Below are 20647 nucleotides of genomic sequence, written 5' to 3' on the forward strand. Positions count from 1 at the left end.
GCTCGTCTCTTGACAAAAAGACATCTGTCCCAAACACTCCCCAAGCACTGTGTTGGCCAAACTCCATCCACTGTTTTATTGTCTCAGTGGTAACCCAGCTGCCTCTCATTATTCTGCCAATTCTTCTCTAAAGAAATGCCACCAGTACAGTTTTCACGCGATTGTATTTTAAAGGGAGCATATGATAAATAGCTACTAATCAGAGGAGGGTCTAACTATCTTGCATAATCGGCCCACTTCCATCTTTGGCAGCTGGTTTACGCAATCTGTTGAGAGAGAAAACGGTCCTGTGTTTCACTTTGTACCTCAGTAAATGTAGAAGTTACTGTTTAAGCTTGTTTGTTGTTTAAAGTGTTTCTGCTTTGCCCAGTTTGATACTTAGTGAGACAGATCTATGATCAGTGCTTGCTTGACTTAACTTAGTGGGATCCTAAAGGTAATACATATTGGAAGTAGCTGTTGGAAATTATAAGAATAAATATGTAACACACTGTAAGTGCCTTTTTGCCTACTGGGAAGCACAGACATTTAAGGATCAGCTGAGAGAAACTTTGTTTGGCAAACTGAGTAGCTTAAACACTTGTCAGTGGAGGCGATCACACGCATTTAGGGAGTCTAAGTGCAATCTTTTATTGCTAGACCAAAAACAAATCTGTATGAGTTTGCTTTCACTTAACATTTCTACTTAGGGACCCTGCTAGATAAGGAATTAGTAGGGTAATGCTTTTGGGGCCAGAAACTGGGAAGAGCTGTTGCAAACTGGAGGCTAGGCCATCGTGAGTGATAGTTTAGACAAATGTAAAACAGACTCGATCATTCTGGCTGCCAGGGCGAGTCTGATGGTTGGTCAATAGCATCAAAGAATTGGAGGCAGTTGTGTTTGATTTTTGTCAGGATGTTGAGCCTTTATGAGAGCCAGTTTAAAATTAAGTCATTATGGGGAAATAGAGAGTGAAGAGAAAGTAACTTAAAACGACCTCCAGTCATGGCACAAAGTATACACTATATCTGTAGCAGTGGGGGTGCTGCTGGTTACACAGTGTAAAGGAGCATTTTCCACAGTTTTAAATAACCAATGCCAATGGCTTCTTGCCTGCTGCACTATTATGTTGCCTTCACTTGGAAATATTGTAATTACAGCCATGAGTGCTGCAGCAGTGTGTTATTGCTGGTACAGTGGGGGTGTCTTCTGGGTAAGGGACCATAAAAATGATGTACAACTAACAACAAGTGGGGATATGTACAAACATCAGTGACATTCTAAAATTCTCTATTTGTTTTTGGGTCCCGCTGCTTCGTCTTTTAAATGAATAGCCATCTGTGTAGGCCTTTTGTGTTACATGGCCAATTGTCTCATTACTTCTGGATGCATGCGCTTAAATGCAGCCAAGCATTACAGCATTTACACCCTCCAAGTTGAATATGTTGTTGTATGTATGTTGAATGAACGTGCGGACCGTTTTGTTTTCGAGGTGAACTGGCACAGAATGCAGTGATTGCATTTGTACGGTTTAGGTACAAATTTCTACTATGATTTATTAAAAGGGCAGCACCAAATTAAATGATTGGCTGACTCTGGGAATCAAAATGTTTCTTAAATATTGATTTGAATATAGAGATTAATTTCAACAAGGTCAAATTGCTAAAAACAAGTTTAAAGTCGTACAGACTGATTCCATAGGTTGGCGATATAACATAATCTGGGATAAAGCTTGTGGATTTATTTGTTTTGATTTACAGAAAGAGAAGAGAGGTAGACTTAACCTATGACAGATTTAATACTTCACATTAAATGTTCCTAACAATTGGATGGTGTTCAAGACGATACAGGATTTAGTATTTAGTATTTTTTGGCCCAAACAGAAAATTGTGCTGAAATAGGTCGTCCCTTTTTGTCCCATATTACATTTGTAGGAGACCAGAAATCGCTTAGGCAGCTGTTGAGCGGTAGGAAATGAGGAGTCTGATTTTTTCCGACATCACGCGAAGGCAGCACGTGTGTGGCTGTAAACCAATTGGGTGCAGCAGCTTCAGTACGGTTGTTAGCTGACAGAGCGGGGAGAGAGAGAGAAAGAGAAACATCCACCCAAGCTCCTTTTTAAACTCGTGGAAACTTTTAACGTCGCCGTGTCTTTGTCAGAGATTTCACGCCGCTGTGGTGACTTTTAAAAACTACTCCTGTCGCCGTTTTCCTTCGTCTTCGCTCAAGGTAGAAGACGAGCGTGTGTCTGTACTTTGGACTTGTTTGAAGTCCAGTGTTATGGAGCCAAGGTAAGGAACGCGTCTGGAGTGTGTGGAAGTGTGTAAAGTTGCCCAGCCGTGACACTTTTTACTCAAAAGAAAGAACAACGTCTAGATATATCTCATATTATTCCTACATTTTCCGCGTTGGTGTCAAAACTACCTACACCTCAGTGATGAAGATAGGGGAGCAATCTGGAAATGTGGAGAAATGTGTGGAAAATATTGTGCCTTCCACGTCGTCCCTCACTCACTCTCCCATAGATCTCCCACAGATTGTTTTCCAATATGTTATGGAAATAAGAAAAGAGGCTTTAGAAAGTAAGGAGTCTAATTAGTAACTTTATAAACACACAAATACATCTTTGGTGGATATGGTTTACACTATGTTCAAGTAAAGTAATAGCCAGTTATTGCGGTATCGTACCTCCACATTGATGCTGTAGTAGTATTGCTGTTCTGATGAGAGCACAAAGATGGAAATGGCACTATGATGCTGTGATGTTTGTGTGATCGCCCTTATATTTTTAGCACAAGTTAATCAGACTTTGTGTACTCACTGTTTATCTTTGGGAGTTTCTGTCCTAGCTGGGTTTGACTCATCGGGCTCCAACTGTTGCATGACAAAAACATGTTCAACTCTCATTGGAAAATAAGAGATTGCATTTCATGTACTGTGTAGTTTGGCGTAATTATTGGGTGAGACCACACATGCCACAGCTGACGTAGCCCCTCATGTCCTCTCTTCCCTCCATTCAAGTCCAGCTCAGTGGTGCTCTGAGAGATGGAACAATAACTCATTATGCCTCTGCTATCAGCACACACACTTAGGCTCTCAGTGTCCAGAGGTCACTGTCTCTCATGGCTGCTTTTTTATGGGCAGACACTGCTCTCTTGTTTACACACTAAACAATCCCTCCAGAAACACCAACAGGAGATGGTTATGATGCGTTAACACAGTGTCGCTCTGTGTTATTGTCTTCTGTTGTCAGAATCCCTAACTTCAGAGCCACAGTCGGCTCCTTCCAGTCTGTGGATGAGTTGCTTGTAGGAAGTCCGGGTTCAGTGTTTGATTTCTATGTGCTTTTTTCAGTGTCAGCAACCAGGAAGATAAGATAACAGTATTCACAAAGACTGCTTGTTAATTTGGTGGTTGTAAAAGTAAAACTATTCTGGAAGAATCCTCTGAATCCAGACAGATCCATCGAGGCAAAGGCCTATATAGTTTAGTTAACTTTTACAGAGTTTTAGTACGTAATAACTGACCTCTTTACACGTGTCGAAACACCTTAAGCGTATTGACGTTATTGATAACTGTAGACAAAGTAGGAAAGTCGGCATTTTTTACAAGTATAAAACTCCCCTGGATTCTTGTACAACTTCTTGTATTCTTTTACACACGATTGTAGACGTTGCTGTTTTATCCCGAGGAAGACTTTTATCCCACCTAGCAGAGCTCTCGGCTGTTGCCGAAGCCTTTGGATAGCACAACAGATCACATTCCACCCGAAACTGGTGTTTGGCAACATTGTCTTTGCTGTTGTGGGTGATGTAATCATCACATCCTCCCTATTCATGTAGGCTATTTTTTAAATATCTACAACAACAAGGGGAAGGGCAGTTTGGATATCCTGCTCCACTGCCTAAATGGGCACAGTGCTCAAGTAGGTGTTGGCTGAATTGAAGGCATTGTGATGCTCCACGGAGCCTCCTCTTGTTTACGGATTCAGGGAATACTGGAATTCACAATAGTTGTATAATATCCGTCGGTGTACACTTGGCTGATTGAGGATTGAGGATATGGTGAGATGGTTGTATTATTATGATGCAGGAATTCTTGTTAACTTAGAAGTCTAAGGTGTAGCGTGTGGGATGAGGCGGTTAGTTTGGGGTTTGAGCGAGAAAACAGAGCATGACGTTTGCCATTACATCCGTAATTGGTCTGGCTGTAATGCTTTGCCCCCTCCCCCTCCCACTCATACTCCAACCTCTCACTGCGTTCTCTTGGGGAAAAGCCTCGTCATAGTTACAGTCACTCGAGGGCCAAACATTTCATCATGAGGGCCTCGTGTTGAAGTTGTCAGTGCTCCACAGGCATTAACCAAATTTCCTGTGTTTAGTTTTGACCTTACTGGAGTTTATCTGTTATACATGCAAATGGGAAACATGGGCGATTGGCTCATATTTCCTGAGCTGTGAACAGTTGGGGGCCCTGTCTCCACCTAGGACGTTTTGAATCCTGAAGAATCCTTGGGGTCATGTCATGACCCCTAAAGAAACTCCAACCATATTGCTGATGACATGTTCTGCCACACATCACACACAGACGAATGTTGTGCAGTGTGTAAATATCCAGGAACAGATTATAGGAAATATATTAATCTCAGCTGTTTGTGGTAAGATAACTCAAACTAGGAATCTTACAATTAAGGTTACAGAGCACACTGGTGAGGCTCTGTCAAAGTTAATATACTCAACTAAAACGCTCCTCTCCATGTCAGATTGCAGCTATTTGTCAGCATTTTTCTGCAGGCGGCCTCGGCGTACTTGAAGAGCTGCTGTCCCCGAGGCCGTCATCTGATTTGACAGTAACCAGATGGGAGTCTCTGCCTGCTTTGCACTACTTTCTCATATCTTACTCAGTCTGGGTTCCTAAATAAAAGCAACGTGTCAGTGTAAACCAACACAGTTGCACCGTCAGCCCTCCCTCCCTGATATTGGAGGCCCGTTTTGATGCCTCAACAGCGAGTAAACAAAGCTGCTTCAGCGGTTTTGTCTGCGGGCACAGCAGCACAGAAGGAATTTCTCCCTGTGGGGCAAATTGAAGCTCCACTTTTCCCTGAAATGGAACGGTGGGTCTTGTTTGTGGATGCTGGCGCCGCGGCGAGCTTTGATTGCGAATTGATTGCGCCACCTCAAAAGGAGTCGCACGCAGTAGAAACTGTGGGTTGTAAAGTTTTCTCCAGAAATTGTCTACTTGGAAGAGTGAGGTCACAATAAATCTGTTTGGCATTGGGCTTGTGTAGTAGTGTGGGGAGAAAAGCAAACATCAGCATGCATTTCAGTAAAATTGAAAGTTGTTTACCCAGGGTTTAAATGTTACAATGGTTCTCCCTCATTTATTTAATTGTAAACAAGGATTCAGTCTGTTAAACGCGTGGAGCACTATTCAGCAGGTTTAAAGGGGTTTACAAGTGTAGATGGAGTTGTTGGTTAAGTTGGAGACATCAGGAGAGTAACTTCAGGTTGGTGTTCAAAGCTACAAATCTACACTGCGAAAACAAGAGATCTAAGAGTGACTTTAATTTTCAAACTCGTGGTAACACTTGCTTAAGAGCAAGTACCCTTGTGATATCATAGAAATCTCCCTTTGCAAAGTTCCCCTTTAATGCAGAAGTCATCCCATGTGTTTTCATGTGCACATATCTACCCAAAGTAACACCTTTCATGACTAGTTTAAGTGTAAGTACTCTAATTTCTCTGAGAACGTCACTGAGCACAGTTTCTTCTACTTGTGCCCATATTTCTCTACATCTTTTTGCTATTATTCTGACAACACAACCCAAAAAGTACTGCTGTAACTCTACATTTCCATCAGCTCATTAGTGTTTGCATTGTACTCTGTGGGCTTTCAGCTAAGTGTGCCGCATGCAGTTTACCTCTGTAGTATGTATTTAAACGCTCATTAGTTTTGACTCGACAGTCTTCAGGCTAAGGGGTCAAGTCTGATGCTTCATAATAATGATCAGGAGAGCGCGTTGGGGTTCCAGCTGTAAAGGTCTCGTTGATGAATTAATCACAACATCATCAAACCTAACAAATCATTGCTGCAGGAGACGGTGCAGCTGCTTTCTTTAATTCTGCTTGTGTTGTTCTGGGAGATGCAGGATGGTTCGCAGTGGCCTACTTTCTGCTGTAATGCAACAGGGCAAAGCTTAGCTTCGCTCGGCAAACAGCAAGGAAGTGCCTCTCTCCAAACACTTTCAGACCGCATGACTGTTTATTTAAATGAATCCCAAATCCTGTATCTTATTAATGCAACCTGTTCATCAGCTTTAGCCGACCAACTGTCCATGAGATGCCGGAGAGAATTTAAAGTGTGATGTCAGGTCGGTGAAGCATGAGAGAAGTGGAAGATTTGCAATCGTGACTGTGTTTATAATCAGTTAAAAGAATTTGCCCTGTTAAGAAAAAAAGGACACAGCAGTTTTTCCACTTTACCCCAGAAGACCTCAGAAGAGACATTAATGCAGTCACTTTGTTTTGAAAGATGAAGTCACGTTCCCGGATTACAGTTTTGTTTCTATGGCTAACAAAGTGGCCGAATACAATGATCACCCACTCATGGTCAAATAAAGCTGCCATCTTAAATCAGAGACTTTTTATTTCTTCCAGATTGTGACTCAATGCCATCTCAGATTTCAGGAGCATGGACGGGAAGCAGCAGGATCTTTTATCAGTCTGAAAGATTCTGGAAATGTAATAGTGTGGCCAATGACAGAGTGAATGAAGAGCAGAGGGAGTTGCGACCCAAAGTCACTGTGACAAATGAGGAAAGACAGACGAGTAGACTCAGGTGATCAGGCAATGTAATTGTTTTTAGTTATGTTAACATGATTCATTGGTTATGGTTTAGTTTAAGTTTTGCAGCACGTTTCTGTTAGGAGAGTGAAACTGAACGGAATGTTCACATGAAGGAAACCTGTGTTTTCATCCAACTTCCTGTCATTTGCAGTAAGTGGTCCGGGTGAATAGACTTAAGGAGAAAAATACTCTGCTCCTGTCATTTCACCAGTTGACTGTGTTATGCTTTTCATTGAAGATCATTCGAACAAATGTTTGATGGCTTTGCCGGCTCTATTGTTCCACCGCTGTGGATTCCTTTTTGGATTCACTTGATATCCTTTCCAGATCACTGCAAAGCGGCGAAAACAACTGGTGTGTAGTTTAAGAGGCTTAAAACCTTTTCCCAGACGCGGCTTCTGATGAATACGGTTTGGTTTTTTTGAAGTAGGTCTGCAGTGTTTTTTGTTATGAAGGGGAGCAGAGGATCCTGGTATTGGATGGATTCCTTTGTAGTTGCCAGGGAGGTGGTATTTAAGAGCCAAGCTTACACTTCAAGGAAACTACACATGCATAATGGAAGGGTTTGCATTAGAATGAGGCTAAAATCCACAATGGGACAAACTCCACCAGCTCGTATGAGGTTTCATAGCATCGCATGCACGGATTGTAGCCCGGCACTCTAAACCAAAGGCCTCGAGTGAAAACTGAGCCGGTGTCAAAGCTCTGGGATTGGTTAACAGGTGTGCAAAGATATCTGAGATGGCGGTCGGGTAGGTTGAACAGCCTTGAGAGCGTGTTGTTGACTCGTCCTTTCTCTCCTTCCTTCCACAGTGTCTAAGAAGCACGGAAAGCTGATCACCTTCTTACGCTCCTTCATGAAGTCCAGGCCCACCAAGCAGAAGCTGAAGCAGCGGGGCATCCTCCGCGAGAGGGTGTTTGGCTGTGACCTGGGAGAACATCTCCTCAACTCAGGCCATGATGGTGAGAATCATGTCCACACGCCTCTGTTAGTCGTCACTGAGCAAACTTGAACCAAATGTAGCTCCTCATCCAATTTAATGTGGTAAATAGTATCACCTTCTATTGAAAATTCAGACCCTGTCGATCAATAATCAGTCATTGCTATGATACATTAAAGACAGGAATCAGATTCATATCAGATCAGTGTTTACATACTAATTGGTGTCATATGTTTGTGGTGACATGAGCTACAAAGAGTATTTACAAGTTCAGGATGCTTTCATCATGATGCTTAAATGCTTGAATTAAGGAGCGAATTGTAAATGTTCACATTCTGATGTCATGGCTACGCGAGTCACATTTCATTGAGTGAATTTCGCCACACACTAACACACAGCTGCTGCTCACTTCCTGCCAATTTATGAGCTAATGTTATTTAGATGAAATTCACAATGGATCTTCTGAAAACAACACAAATTCTTGGCACATATGCTAACACTAAAAGGCTTTGCTTGTACTTTCATCATATTTTGGGACAAAATCCAGATTTAGTGAATGAATTAAATCATGTTACTACTTTGCTGCTCAGTTAACAAGCTCGTTCTGCGTCACAGCGAAGGAGTCGATCCTCCGCCTCCGTGAGTCCTGGCTCACCTTGACACGGCAAGATAAGACATTCTGTCACACTGGGTCAAGGGGTCAAGGCGCTCTGACTGCTCCAGTGGCCTGTAAACATTGAAAGGTTACTGCAAGCTAGAGGGGAGGGAGAGAGGGAAAGAGGGGAGGTGATCCAGACCTCATTACAAAAATGTATGGGGGAAAATAGTGGAGTTGATTCATCCAGCCTCACTGTCCTCTGCTGGAGGATAGAAGCCCCTCCCCTCCCATCTCGCCTCCTTTGCCCTTTGGCTATGTGTGGAATTTGTCTCAACAGCTGCTTCAGATAGTGTCCCACTCGCTGTCGTCCTCTGAATGATGTGTGAGGAGTGGGAGGCACGGGAACCTCTTTCCAGACGTACACATTCTCTCCTAAACACACACGCTTTTTCTTATCTCCCACATTATGATTCATGGTCGCAAAAGTCAAACGATGAAGGTCTGTTTTTTTTCCGAGGTGAGGCTGGCGCACAAACAATGTTGTAAAAGGGCCTAGGTCAAAAAACGAGACAAACTTCATGTCTAACTGAACTCAAGCCGGGTTCACGACGGCGACGCACTTCAAAAAGAGAAGCCGTCCTATCCTTGGCCTTGAGTGTGAAGACTATAGGACAAATATTGACCAAAGGAGATGCTATGTGACGGTGGGCTGTTCTTCCTTTCACAGTACCGCAAGTCCTCAAGAGCTGCACAGAGTTCCTGGAGAAGCATGGCGTGGTGGATGGCATCTACCGCCTCTCGGGAATCGCCTCAAATATCCAGAAACTGCGGTACAAAACACACCGCATATGAAATTGTGTGTGTGTGTGTGTGTGTGTGTGTGTGTGTGGCCCCAGTGTTGTTTTTTTTCCAGTCTTCACAACAATGTCCTTTGTCGCATCTAATCCCACTATCAGCCACATCTGCATGCTGATAACAAATTCATTCCATCCTGGGGTTTATTGCATCTATAAAAAGGGAGAAATACATTGTAACCAGGAATGTAACTGTCGCTTTTACTAGCTCATGTTGTCACACGGGGGTAAGATCACGTGTTGTAGTAATGTGTGATGTTACTATCTGGCCTGACAAAAACAAGGGCATGTTATGAGGTTATACAGGATCGCGTGTTAAGTTTAGTCAAAGAGAATTTACACTGGGATGTGCCGGAGGTTCTCTTTTTGAAAATAGTCTTGAAAGTTAAGCTTGTTTATTGCGTGTTTTCATCAGGGTGATCTCTCATCTTTCTCCAGGCATGAGTTTGACTCTGAGCAGATCCCCGACCTGACCAAAGACGTGTACATCCAGGATATCCACTGTGTTGGTTCACTGTGTAAACTTTACTTCAGAGAGTTGCCAAACCCGCTGCTCACCTACCAGCTGTATGAGAAATTCTCTGTAAGAAAATCCTTCATGTTCACATACACACACACACACACTCTCTGTCAAGGACATCTGTCTGTACCTCTCTGTCTCAATCCCACACTTGTTTCTTACAGGGATGTGTGTGTATATAAGCCTGCGATTAGAGTATTTGAAAATGTGGCTGGGTGATTGGAGCTGCAGTTCTTCGTAATGCCCAGAGGACATTCCTTAATTCTAAAGGGTTTAAGAATTGGGTGTGGCTCAGAGTATTAATTGCGTTTCACACTGTCTTTTCACAAAATCCCACGTGATCGCTGCAGGGGGACGGAGGAATTCCTCTCAAAGTTACGGAGACACCTCTAAAATAAAAGAATTTAAACTTCATGCACTGTCATTAGAATGGCAGCCAACTGCTGTCTTGGAGTGAAAACCTTCTCCAAGCACAACAGGCTCGTCCCTGAAGTTCAACACCAAGTCAATGTTTGCTGGTTGTCATGGCAGCAGAGGGGAGGGGGAAGAAAAAGGCAGAAAAGAGGGAAATACGGCTGCAAAATAATGTCTTTCCTCTCCTTGTAGCATTGTGCACCTGAGACGTCAGGTGGATTTTGATACACTCATACGACCCACGACTAATATCTCAGTGTGTCTCCCCATCTTTGCCTTTGTTTTCATTCTGAAGGATGCTGTATCAGCAGCAACAGATGAGGAACGACTCATCAAAATCCATGATGTCATCCAGCAGCTTCCTCCACCGCATTACAGGTCAGTGTGGAAACATACTGCCCCCTTGTGGGCAATCACAGAAAATGCCAGATGTATGCGCAGGTCGTGTGTTCACATCATTTATGTCAGGATACTGTAGTGTGTGGAGCTCAATGAAATCAAAGCACTGTGGATTTTAGCTGATATATCTACGGCCTGCAGAGCATTAACTTTGCCCATCACTGCTGAGAGACAATTAAACCTGAATCAATATTTGATTCTCAGGACCCTGGAGTTCCTCATGAGACACTTGTCTCACCTGGCTGCATTCAGTTACATCACAAACATGCACAGCAAGAATCTGGCCATCGTCTGGGCTCCCAACCTGCTGAGGTGAGATGCTGTTCGGCTCTGTCAAATGTTTTTGGTGTTGATATTGTAGTAGTGGATGGATGAATAGAAGAATAGAAGGATGCATTTAGATTCTCTTCAGGTAATGAATTGTTCCATCCGCTGTTGTCACAGGTCAAAACAGATTGAGTCGGCGTGTTTCAGTGGTACTGCAGCTTTCATGGAAGTCCGTATCCAGTCAGTGGTGGTTGAGTTCATTCTCAACCATGTCGACGTTCTCTTCAGCGCTAAACTGAGCTCGCTGATACGAGAGGGAGCCGGTACGTTCACATATCACACCCGTACGTTTTAATCCTGGTACCCGCCGCTTCTTTCAATTTCCTATCGCTTCTCATACTTCCTGTTTACATTACCAGGTCATAACTCGTTGTCACGGCCGAAGTCCCTGCTGGTCTCATCTCCCTCCACTAAACTGCTGAGCCTTGAGGAGGCCCAGGCCAGGACGCAGGCTCAGATCAACTCTCCAGTCACTGAAGACAGCAAGTACATTGAGGTCGGTGAGGGTCCAGCTGCCCTGCAGGGCAAATTCCACACTGTCATCGAGTTTCCCACAGAGAGGTTTGTTCTTCTCACTCATTATATTGTATGTAAGGTTGTAGACTAAAAGTAAACTTAAATTAAAGATGAGATTAGCAACTCGTCCATCCTAATTTCCTGCAAAGAAGTGTTCTGTATATATTTCTAAAAATAGCTCAAAGCATTACATTCAATGTAATGTAAACAGTTTAAAATGAGGGCTGAATTAGAGGAATTAGTGGAAATTAGTTTGTAATTCTCAACAGACAAAAAACATTTGTGAGTGTGCAGTAATTAAATACACAACGCTATGTCAATGTGTCTCCCCCGGCTGGTTGTTGGTGAGACTGGAGGAGTCATTTTCCTTTTGCTCTCTGTGCTGATGAAGTTTCGGTTAGGATCTAATACTTGTTTGTGACTTTTGTGTGACTTTTTCTGTACAGCAGCTTTATGACCTGTTGTCAGTGCAGGTGACTAACTGTACATTATCTTTGTACATCCAATGTTGTTTTAATCGCAGGAAGCGGCCTCCTATCAAATCCAAGAAGTCTCCCGTGGGTAGTTGGCGCTCCTTCTTTAACCTTGGGAAGTCTTCTTCCATGTCCAAACGCAAACTGCACCGCAACCCCAGCGAGCCTAATGAACTGAAGGCCATGGCTCTAGCTGGTGAGTCCTTCCGCCACAATTTGAAAGGAATACGGGATGAATTTTCATTTCTGTATCATATCTCATCTTGACACTTGACCCCATTTTAAGCTGAAGCATAATCTCTACAGTTTTAGCATATGCCATACAGATATTGTGGTAAGGTGAAACCATTATCACATTAACTTAGAGCATATTTGACAAAGTCCAGCTAAATGCTCATATTTTTATTGTCATGTCCCAGGAGGCAGAGGGGACACGGCCACATTAAGATCAGCCAAAAGCGAAGAGTCACTGAGTTCCCTGCACAATGTTGAAGGTAGATTTTGTCTCTCTGTGTTTTCAGTGTTTCTGCTTTAATCACTGTCATGACTACAGTTGACGATGCTGCCAAACATCTCTGCTGTTGGTCTTCATTTGTGATTCAAATCTGCTTTGCTCCTGTAGGAGAGTCTAAGGTTTACCGTCCGAGGCGACCTCGCTCCAGCAGCGACGCCCTGTCGGCCTCCTTTAATGGCGAGCTCCTGGACAACCGGCAGCACTGCAACTCCTATGACAACCTGGACGCCACGGAGGAGAGCGACGGAGACGACGGGCCCATCTGTGTCCCCGCCCTGATTTCACCGCCCCGCTCGGCCGGCGAAGATGTAGACCTCAGCCCGCCAGATATTGGCATGGCCTCCTTGGACTTTGACCCCATGTCTTTCCAGTGCAGTGTCCCTGACACCTGCTACCCCTTCCCCCTAGATGACTCGCCAGCCGGGGCTGAGGGCTGCACCCTAAAGCGGAGCCCTGGAAGTATTTGCGGCAAGACCAACGGCTCAGATCTCATCCCTCCGTCCTTCCTGGGCAACTTGACCTCCCCGATGCTGTCTGCAGACTTCAGCCTGGCTGCTGGGGAAAAAGTGGAAAGTAGAAAGCTGACCACCTCATATTCCTACTCGGATAAGCCCACGCAAGCTGTGTCGCCCATTAAATGTGGGAAAACCACCAGTTTGACACAATTTGCCACATCGGAGCTTTTCTTCGCAGAGAAGCCGGACAAGAACACAGACAGACAGGTTGCCCCTCCGCGCCCGCTCTCCCCTCCTTCGCTGCCCAAGGACTCTCCCCCTGTGCTGCTGAGGGCCGCTGAGCCGTCGCTCAGTGAAGCGTTCCAGATAGAGCTGCACTCAAAGCTCTCTGCTTATGAAAGTGTCGGCAGTCAAGAGACGAAGGAGGAGAACGGCATTCAGCAGGGGAGAGCGACCAACGGCCAAGAACACAAAGGTAGGTGCTGTGATGTCATTGGTCAAAGTATGTTGAATGTGTTTGTGGCTTGTAATAGCTATTATAACGATCCACTGATGTCATGCCCTTGCACCGTGATTCCCTCTTTCCCCCTCCTGAAGAACCTTGCATCCTTTCTTCACCCAGCGCCTTCCCTTGTGTTTTTGTGTCCCCATGGTAGGAATGGTAGCTGTGGACTCTTTGAAGGACCTCCACCCTCGTTCCCTCTGCTCGACAGCCCCCAGTTCTGCTCCTCCCCCTCCGCCTCCCCCTAAGAATGCTGCACGCATGTTGGCATTGGCCCTGGCTGAGTCCGCCCAGCAGGTGACCATTCAGTCTCAGTCCCGGTGCTCTGAGCCCACAACGCCGGTGTCTACTCTGCCACCACAGGAGGCTGCCAACGTCCTGGAAACATTTCCTCTGACCACACATTTCCCTGAATACGAAGCTGGAAGGGGAAGTTCCTCACCCACGACCAGCTCAGCTCCAACAATCACCATGGCCTTACCTAATCCCTCAGCTTCCAGTCCTTCCATCAGACAGCAGCCAGTGGAGGCGACCAGCATGGCTACCAAGCCACCCAACAGTGCCAAGCCCGCTGCCACCTCACCAAAAACCCAGCAAGTGTCGGACCTCACTCCGCCGGACACGCCGCTTCACCCGCGCGCCCCTCTCTCCACTTCAGCCAGGGTTTCACCAACGCAGAAAAGTCCAGAAAGGCAGCAGGCTGTCACTGAACAAATTCCACACCGCACCAGCTCCTCCTCTCACACTCCAGCCACCACAGCCAGTAGCAGCTGCAAGGAGGCCGGAGTGTCAGCACAGCCTGTTCCTGAGGTACGGGATCATCAATAATTAATATATAGCTCTACATTAGTGACTGATCATGTTTGTCTTTGGTTCACTGACACTTTTGTGGCATTTTAAATGTTTTCTAGCATAGTTCTAATTGAATTCAACATGTTTTTGCACAGCTATGCCAAAATCATCAATGGATTTGGCATAGGGTTTGCTAAATCTCCACTGTGACATTGTATAGATCAGGGGTGGGGAACCTCCGGCCCGCGAGGCCCTTTGGTCCGGCCCGTGAGCGGGTCCGGCGATCCGGCCCGGCCGGCCGGCAGATTGCTCCGCAGCAGATGGCTTTGCCCCCCCTCTGTGTTACATCACTTTTCCTCTAACAACACTCAGCAATCACTTAGAAGATGAGCACACCAATTGTTGTAGCTTAGTGTAATTTCTCTTGATATAAGACCTCAGCTGCTCTACAGTCTAAGGTCTTTGCTGTCGTGTTAGGCTCTTCATAACGCACAAGACGTTTTCTGTGGCAGACAGGTCTGGACTGCAGGCAGCCCAGTCTAGCACACACACACACACACACACACACACACACACACACACTCTTAAACTACAAAGCCACGCTGTTGGTACACATGCAGAATGTGGCTCATCCTTGAAACCTTGAAACCTTGTCTTGATGGCAGCATATGTTGCTCCATAATGTAGAGGTGTGCTTCAGCATCCAGCCCAGAGAAGTGAGCAGACTTTCTGGAGTTTGTTGACATGTTGACGTCTTTATGTAGAATCCCTAAGGTCCTTGCGATCACACGTTGAGAAGTTACATTTAATTATCTATTAAATTTATTATCATTTATTATCATTTATTATTGAGCGTCTGTGGAGCGCCACTTCACCAAAGTCCACGGCAACTTTTCACGGGACTTTCCGGCTGCTAGCAGGGCGTCATGTGTTGTTAGCGAACCAACCGACTGGAAGCATTCCCCACAGTCCCCATATCATCTCTTTTAGCTCTTTTAGGTGAACGATGGGAGCCGGCTCCCATCCGAGAGCCGTTTTCATTTTTTCAGGAACTTATACAAGACAGAATGATAGGATGGTCTCGGTCTACTCCAGGTACAGAGCAGTGCGCAATGAGATTAGTGACAGCTGGGGGGGGAAAAAGCAGCATTTGGATGCATTTAACAATTGTGACAACATAAATGCAGAATTTGCAGAATGAAGCTGTCATGTCGAGCAGGGTCCACAAAAAACAATAATTATCTTCTATTTATATTGTTTCCAGTTATATATAGGTAAAGCTGCTTTCTTTTTTTTTTCTGCATTTTACACACTGTCTCAGTTAAGGACTGACTGCCTCTGTCTATAATGTGTGTAATCCTTTCCTTTTTTATGATGAGTTAATGTATGTATGTATTTGTTGTTTTTCTCTGGTCAGGTCAAATCAAAGGAGACAGCTGGACCCCCGACCCTTCCAAAACCCTCAGAGCAGCCGCCTCTGAACGTGCAACTGCCTAAAAAGCAAGCTGTGTCTCTGCCCCCCCAACCTCAAACACAGATTCAGCAGCAAAGCCAGTCTCAAGCAAAGACGCAGCTTCATCCACCAAAGCAGCCTCAACCTCTGACACAGCCTCAACCTCACACTCAAACCGCCCCCTCGCCTCAACATCAGCCACCCTGGAAGGCCAGCGCCAGAGTGGCCCCCACCTCCACCGCGCCCACGGAGAAGCCTTGGGAGGCCATCAAACCGGTGCAGCCCAGTGTGGAGTCTTCAAAGCACCAGGACGTGTACGTGCCCACGCCGCCGACCCCTCCGGTCCGCACCATGGAGAGCAAACTGGCTACGGCGGCGCTCAGCCACAGTGAAGCTTCCTTCCATATCCTGGCTGAGGGCTGTGTCCCTGGCCACGCTGAAGACGCTCCACCTCACCATCCTCCTTCTCCTCGCAAATCTTCCACACACCAGCCAGCCTACATGTACCATAATAAGGGAGAACCCATCGTGACCGAACCTCCAGCGGCCACATACTACCAACAAAGGCCCCTTCCTCTGGGCCCGCAGTCCATTCCGCACCACTACCGGCCTGATAGCATTCCTTCACACATCTCCTACGTGTCGAAGTCGGAGCCTCAGATACCTTACAGCGCCCGAGTAGACAACCGATACAGCACTTTAGGTCCAAGGTCCTACCACCACTCAATAAAAAACAGGGGAAACCCCAGGGGTGTGTATGTTTCCTCCGGGTCAGGGCATCAGGGTTACAGCGCCATGGAACGAGCTCAGAATTACGCCACCATCCGCCGAGTGCACTCACTCCACGTCCCCTCCACTATCCGCTCAGTGCCCATCCAAAGGACCGAGGTTCCCCCCGACGACGACATGTTCCTCTACCACAGGCCCGTGTACCAGTGCAAGTCCTACAGTCCGCAGCCCCCGCCGCCCCCGCCTCCGCCGCCGCCGCCCCAGCCCCCTCAGCAGTCCTCACAAACCGACTACCACGTTACCCAGTTGCAGCCTTACTTTGAGAACGGGCGAGTTCAGTATCGCTACAGTCCGTACTCGGGTTCTAACCCTCTGGAGTCGCCCTATTATGACATCGACCCTTACGGCACCATCCGGGTCAGGCACGTCCACTCCTACGGAGGTCGAGATCCGGGGGCTGTAGTTGTCCGGCAGGGCGGGAAGGCCAGTGGCTATCACTACTTTTCCCGCCATGTGCTCCCACCCGGGAAGGAGCACAGCTTTGTGAGCAGAGACATGCCACCGAGTCACGGGAGCAAAGCGGCTGCTGCTTACTTCGCCTGGGACCCTGAGGAGTCAGAAAGGCTCCGTATCCATTCAATCCGTAGGGAAAGTCGGGCCAGGCAGAAGATAAAAGGCCCCGTCCTCTCTCAGTATGACAACGTAGGCTTGTTAACACACGCGGATATGTCGGGCTATGAAACTCTGCACTCGCGTAGTAAGTCTGACCCGGGCAAAGCTGTGCTGGCGGCAGCTGAAAGCAAAGACGGGCGCTACCTCCCCAGACATCTAGTGTCAGATCCGGATGTCCTTCTGTACATGGAGACTGACAAGCACGGCCATGGTGGCGCTGTGGGCGACAAGTCAGACGGTCTCGCCAAGCAAAGCAGTTCCAAGAAATGCCAGTCCTCACACTCCCTCTCGTCTACTCTGAGCCACAGCCTCTCCCATCAGCAGGAGAGCAGCCAACACGAGGCCAAATACGAAACTGGAGACGAGATGCTGGGCGGAGAGGGCGGCAGGTCAAAACACTGGCAACAAGAGTATCCCAACAAGAGGAACTTCCAACAACGTCACGAGTGCCCGGAACAAGACCACCACCAGAATAAGGTCAAAACATCAGGCGGTTACCACAATACAGACGAACAGTCTTCAGCCTCGAGGGAACAGCTTGTGCGCTCCAAAGTGGAACGATCACACAGCGTCCGAGAGCTGCAGCAGCAGCAGCAGCAGCAGCAGCAGCAGCACTACAACCAGGGCAACCCAGAACTGGAGCGAGACTATGCGTATCAGAAACACAACAATAAAGCGACGCAGTCCCATTACGATAACTTGGACGATTACCACCCAGTACCTCAACCTCAGGCCCCTGTTCCCCTACGTGGAGGCTCCAGCACGTACCCCACTCCCGGATTCACGGTGACCCAAGGCAACAGAGCCTATTCCACAGCGCTGGGCCAGGGCGCCTTCATTCAGGCTGAGTTGGCTCTCCAAAGGCCAGAGGCAGAGATACGTACCGAGTGAAGTCATCGGGGGGGCGGGGGGGTAAATGTGCAAAATTGTCTTTTGCTGTGTTGAAGAAAGCAGAATATAGACTCTATAGAGCTACGGTTGAGCAGCCTCTGCAGGACAGCGGACTGTCGTATCACCATTATTTTTGCGCCTCTGTATTTTTATCCAATTGTAAAGAAAATTGTAAGACTTTTTACAGGAAGTCCTGAATGTACCTGAAATTATTGTCCAAGGGGTCACATTATTCTGATTGATTGAGACAGTAGCCAGTGATAAATGTATATGTTATGAAAGACGTATGGTACAATTGACAAGAACCACAAAAATGTAAAATATATACACACAGACATATATATGTATGTATATATATATGTATATGTATATATATATATATATATATATATTATATATATATAATCACTAGTAAAAGGTTTAGTTTTTTTGTTATGTTTTGTTTTCTTAGGTGAGGTGATGGTATGAGCATCAACTGGGATTAAGGTTTGCATTTTAGAAATGCATGTTCTCTTTATCTCTTACAGAACAGTTCTGTGTAATTCACTATCCATTGTGTACTTTCTGAATGTTACAGCACAAGTCATTAAAGGAGGATACATGTAAGTCATCAAGCCCTCCCTCTGCGAATACGTACACAATTAGGCAGTACAGTGTGTCCGTTTTTGTCTTCAAGCATCCCTTGGAGTGTGTAAGACCCAAGAATACGATAATAATTAAGGAGCTGCAGTGGGTTACTTTCAATTAAAGTGGATATCTACGTCTTATTTCCTCTGTGACTGTGCCATTTTTATGTGTCTTTGCTATAAACACATTTCAGTGACTTCTAATGGTATGTTTTGGTACATGTTTGTTCTTCACTGGAAGAGGGACCAAACAACTAGCGCAGTCTGGTCTCAGAGTATTCTTGCACATAAGAGTTTAAGAGGAGAAGAAGGATGAATGCCTGTTTACCTGCAGAGTGTGTAAGAGGTGACATTCCTCTTTGTCACTTGTATAAAGATCTTGAGTGAACTGGACTAACTGAATAAAGCTGAAAATGGTGTCTTAAACAACGTGGTGAAGAACATGTTGATGCTGCTTTGGGGTAACAACTTGGTGATGAGCCTTAAATTTTGTTAAATCACATTTAGTTTACTGTCATAGTCTAGTTAAATCCTTTGTCATAATGCACAAACGTTGTGATATGTTGATTTAAGGTCACTTTGGATTTTTCTCTCCATTGTTTGGGTTTGACAAGCAACCTGCTGGGGTTATTGAGTTTTGTATCATCTCATTGGTTCTCAATTTTAAATGGATGAGTGTTTTTGGTTGGGTGATATTTGAGGTCATTTATTTTTGATGGTAGCAATCTGAGTACAGTTAAATTCATTTAGTATTATACAACAAATCCCTTTGTTTGACCATATTGGATGGATTACAAAATGATTCAATGTTTAAATCCAGGTTGTACTCTGTAACTGTTTGACTTCTACAGTATATAGCTTGCAGGTTTTGCTCCTCTTGCCTTATCTATTGCCTCAACCTTTTCAGATGGGACATTGAATTAAGGCACTCTGTACTTGAATGTGAAAACACTCATGTCTCAAACTGGAGGTGTCTAAAGGTAAATATGAAATAGTTAAATAAAACTGTTCAGGAATAGCTGTATATTCATGTCTGTTCATGTGTATGTCCCTGATACGTCTGCTTGCTTCAGTCTTACCATTCCCATTCAGAAGGAGCAGTTATGGGAACAATTGGGCATTTAGGCCAGAAGACAAGTCATTTCTGCAACGATGAGTATTCTGGGCAAAAGTAAGCATGTAGTTTGATTGGTATCATTGTACCTACTAGTATTACATATTACAAAATGTATTTAACCATCAATTTCCCAGGATTTTTATTCCGCCGATACAATTCAGGGTTTCGGAAATGGTATCACTGGTATATTTTATTTGGAGCAGACAACTTCATGTACTAGCCATTTAAAGTGCAAGACTGAAACTAAGCAGAAGTTCAATCAATTCTGAGCATGAAAGACATGGTGAAAGACGAAGGTATGAATTTTCATCACAGAAAGTTATTGAAGTATGAATAATCTTAAGGGCTGAGTGGACAAAGATGTGATGCAAAATTATTTGGAGAATATTTTTATTTTTGTCATCTGAATTGAATATATTTAAGAGCTCTTCATTAATTCTAACTAGTTGGTTACAGAAACAGGCTCTTTGCAATTATCCCCAAACTGCTAGTTTGCTTATGTGAATAAATGATATTTACGATTTGTATATTATTCCATATGAAGCCTTACTATTACATTAAAATACAAGGAAAATATTTTTTATTATTTTTAAATTTAAATTGATGACTGGTAGTTGTCGGTGAACACATTCATCGACTTGACATAATGACGGTGTACATTCATACACAATGACTCGTGCACGCAGTAGAACATGCATAAAAAAGAAAAAGATGATTCCATCATGAAACTGCATGATATACAAAACGGAACATAAATGTAGAACACAAAAGAAAGAATACTGTAGTTATTATTGTGGAATACATTTTAGGGTTGTGCAGTATTTAGTTGCATAGTGTGCAAATATCTTCATATATACAGTACTGTGCAGTGAAGAATACTGTACATTAAGTGCACATAATATATACTTATATACTGTAAATGAATGCATTATGCGACACACTGACAACACGAATGGCAATACTGTCATGTTTAATTAATGTACAACAACGGAATGTATCATGTAAAAGGCTAAAGAATATAGAAATAGT

General features: G+C 44.9%; 1 protein-coding gene across 2 annotated transcripts in view; it reads left to right on the top strand.

The window, feature by feature from the left end:
• Positions 1 to 18919, top strand: part of arhgap32b (Rho GTPase activating protein 32b) — a 78034-nt gene extending 59115 nt beyond the window's left edge. The window contains exons 1-13 of one of the 2 annotated variants that reach the window (XM_076161220.1): positions 2060 to 2271; positions 7639 to 7788; positions 9092 to 9194; positions 9657 to 9801; positions 10448 to 10530; positions 10756 to 10863; positions 10996 to 11141; positions 11238 to 11439; positions 11918 to 12063; positions 12287 to 12361; positions 12490 to 13311; positions 13493 to 14148; positions 15548 to 18919. In XM_076161220.1, coding sequence (XP_076017335.1) covers positions 7683 to 7788; positions 9092 to 9194; positions 9657 to 9801; positions 10448 to 10530; positions 10756 to 10863; positions 10996 to 11141; positions 11238 to 11439; positions 11918 to 12063; positions 12287 to 12361; positions 12490 to 13311; positions 13493 to 14148; positions 15548 to 17875 — 4920 coding nt within the window. In that variant the 5' untranslated portion in view covers positions 2060 to 2271; positions 7639 to 7682 and the 3' untranslated portion in view covers positions 17876 to 18919. Of the gene's footprint in view, positions 1 to 2059; positions 2272 to 7638; positions 7789 to 9091; positions 9195 to 9656; positions 9802 to 10447; positions 10531 to 10755; positions 10864 to 10995; positions 11142 to 11237; positions 11440 to 11917; positions 12064 to 12286; positions 12362 to 12489; positions 13312 to 13492; positions 14149 to 15547 lie in introns of those variants that run through there. The other variant, XM_076161219.1, reaches the window with a different exon arrangement.
• The last annotated feature ends 1728 nt before the right edge of the window (positions 18920 to 20647 follow it).

Source organism: Genypterus blacodes, unplaced genomic scaffold (assembly GCF_046128005.1).
Source record: "Genypterus blacodes isolate CSIRO-AG114 ecotype Tasmania unplaced genomic scaffold, CSIRO-AGI_Gbla_v1 ptg000111l_1, whole genome shotgun sequence".
Classification (NCBI taxonomy): Eukaryota; Metazoa; Chordata; class Actinopteri; order Ophidiiformes; family Ophidiidae; genus Genypterus; species Genypterus blacodes.